Source organism: Bison bison, unplaced genomic scaffold, assembly GCF_000754665.1.
Source record: "Bison bison bison isolate TAMUID 2011002044 unplaced genomic scaffold, Bison_UMD1.0 scf7180017864495, whole genome shotgun sequence".
Lineage (NCBI taxonomy): Eukaryota > Metazoa > Chordata > Mammalia > Artiodactyla > Bovidae > Bison > Bison bison.
In genome coordinates, this window is record NW_011495054.1 from 14,275,146 (window position 1) to 14,277,941 (window position 2,796).

At 58.4% G+C, this 2,796-nt stretch overlaps 1 protein-coding gene across 1 annotated transcript in view; it reads left to right on the forward strand.

Annotated features, from left to right (window-relative positions):
• LOC104980257 (immunoglobulin lambda-like polypeptide 1) overlaps positions 1-1,082 on the forward strand; it is an 8,664-nt gene extending 7,582 nt beyond the window's left edge. The window contains exon 6 of the mRNA XM_010828880.1: positions 606-1,082. Coding sequence (XP_010827182.1) covers positions 606-925 — 320 coding nt within the window. The 3' untranslated portion in view covers positions 926-1,082. The remainder of the gene's footprint in view (positions 1-605) is intronic.
• The last annotated feature ends 1,714 nt before the right edge of the window (positions 1,083-2,796 follow it).

Genomic DNA, 2,796 nt, shown 5'->3' on the forward strand with positions numbered 1-2,796 from the left:
GAAGCAGAGAGACAGGTACTAGGGTAGGAAACCTCCAGACCCAAGGAAGAATCAGAGAGGAACCTGAGCTCAGATCTGCGGATGGGGAGACCGAGGACAGGCAGACAGGCTCCCCCTCGACCCAGCACAGAGGCTCCAAGGGACACAGACTTGGAGACCAACGGACCCCTTCAGGCAAAGGCTCGAACAGACATGTCAGCTCAAAATATACCTGGACTGACTCACAGGAGGCCAGGGAGGCCACATCATCCACTCAGGGGACAGACAGACAGACTGCCAGCCCCAGGTAGACCCCCATCAACCGTCAGACGGGCAGGCAAGGAGAGTGAGGGTCAGATGTCTGTGTGGGAAACCAAGACCCAGGGGGTCTCAGGACAGCGCTGGCAGGGGCCCAGGCTCAGGCTTTCCCAGGAAGATGGGGAGGTGCCTGAAACCCCACCCACCTTCCCTGGCACAGGCCCTCTGGCTCACAGTGGTGCCTGGACTCGGGGTCCTGCTGGGCTCTCAAAGGTTCCTGTGTCCCCCTGTGACACAGACTCAGGGGCTCCCATGACGGGCACCAGACCTCTGATTGAGTGATCTTCTTCCCCTCCCCCACTTTGCAGGTCAGCCCAAGTCCGCACCCTCGGTCACCCTGTTCCCGCCCTCCAAGGAGGAGCTCAGCGCCAACAAGGCCACCCTGGTGTGTCTCATCAGCGACTTCTACCCGGGTAGCGTGACCGTGGTCTGGAAGGCAGACGGCAGCACCATCACCCGCAACGTGGAGACCACCCGGGCCTCCAAACAGAGCAACAGCAAGTACGCGGCCAGCAGCTACCTGAGCCTGACGGACACCGACTGGAAATCGAAAGGCAGTTACAGCTGCGAGGTCACGCACGAGGGGAGCACCGTGACGAAGACAGTGAAGCCCTCAGCGTGTTCTTAGGGCCCTAGACCCCCACCCTCGGGGGCCCTCTGGCCCACACCCCTCCCCCAGCTCTCCATGGACCCCTGAGCCCCTACCCAGGTCGCCTCACACCAGGGGCCTCTCCTCCCTCCCTGTTCCTGCTTCTCCTGAATAAAGACCTTCTCATTTATCAGCCGACATGTCTGAAGTGCTTTCTGGGTCTGGCTGAGTGTCGGGGTTAAGGGTCAGTTCCTTAGGGAAGGGACAGGTGTGACCTGAGAGTCCATCCACTTGTCATCACCGCAACCCATCCCCAGGGACCAGGGAGCTCTGAGAGTCAGGGGAGCAGTGACCCAGAGACGGACATTGTCAGCGGCACAGGCTCGGGGGATCAGGCTTGCCCTCCCATACACCCCATCCCCCCAGGAAGGGACAAGGGCCTTGAAAGGGGCAGGGGATACCTCTGGGGTTGGGGGCTGAGGACTGGGGAGAAATGAGGAGGGTTCCAGGTGAGACTGAGACTCACACGGCAGGCTTGGGGCCTAGTGGGGAGCGGGGCCTTCCCGCAGGAGGACTGTAGGCATCTGAAGCCAGGTTAGGGGTGGACTTAGTTCTGGGGGGCATCTGCAGGGACCAGGTGCCATCTTCCTGTATGGTGGAGGCGGGGGGAGGTGGTCAGGAGAGCCAGGTCAGTGGAAAAGGACACCATCGGGGATAAAGAGGCCATCCAGTGACTGCCGCATGGAGAGAGTCCATTGGACTTCAGGAGGAGAGTCAGACCGATGAACCCAGCTCTTGCCAGGCTTAGAGTGTGGGCAGAGTGCTCCTAGAAGGCCGGGCTCTCGGAGGAGTCAGCACCCCCGATCCCTGCCCAGGGCGCCTCCCCCATCGCCTACTGGCTCACCTGAGCACGCCTGCAGCTGGACACACGGGCTCAGGGCCCGGGGCGAGGGGCCATCGCTCAGAGCTGCAGCCCCACTGGCTCTGTCGTCCTCAGGACCAGGCCTCGCACCCGTCTGTGCCTCCAGCTTTAGCCTCCAGCAGACAGCCGCGTCAGCCCAGGGACAAAGTCCACATGGACAGAGGACTCTGCGGCCTCCCTGCGGCAGAGGAGTCCTCCACCCAGGTTGTCATCCCTGGTACCCTGACCCAGAATCACAGACGAGGAGGTGAGAGAAGCCAGGGTCGCGGTATTCTATAGCTGCTGCCTGATCCCATTAACATGATGGGAAAACTAAGAATCCAAGGGAGAAGGGGACCACCCAGGTCGCCCTCATCTTGATGGCCCTGCTGGGCACAATGCCACCGGGTCCCCCACCCAGAGTTGTGCCCGCCCAAATCTAACTCCCCTGTATTGTCATACGTTTTCATCATGAAGAACCGAGGACATGACATGAGAAGGCAGAGGAATAATAATATCCCCCGGTTCTTGTCGCCTGGATCCCAGGTCATCAATTCAGGGATGCTGCCAACTCCTGCCCACAACAGAATCCCTCCTCCCCAGTGGAGGCCTCGCCACCCATCCCCCACCACGTCATCTCACCTGAAAACATGTCGCTCGTGGCCTGGAAAGAAAGAACCTAAGCTGTAACTAAATTATCATGAGCAAACCCAAACAGAAATCGTCCATAATTCCTGAAGCCCGGAAAACAGCTGCTCATGACGTGACCCACAATTGTCATAGAATATGTAGTTGGTTGTGTTTTGTTTTCATTCACTTTTTTTTAATGTCTCTTTCTTTCCGGTAATTTTTCATGTTAATAGTGATCAGTTTTTAAAGTCTTCCTTTATTTTATTGTATTCATTTTTGTGTTGCTGGGTCTTCACTGCTTCCCAAGTTTTTCTCTGGTTGCAGCGAGCACGGCCTGCTCTGTCCTTGCAGTGTGCAGGCTGCTCGTTCCAGTGGCTCC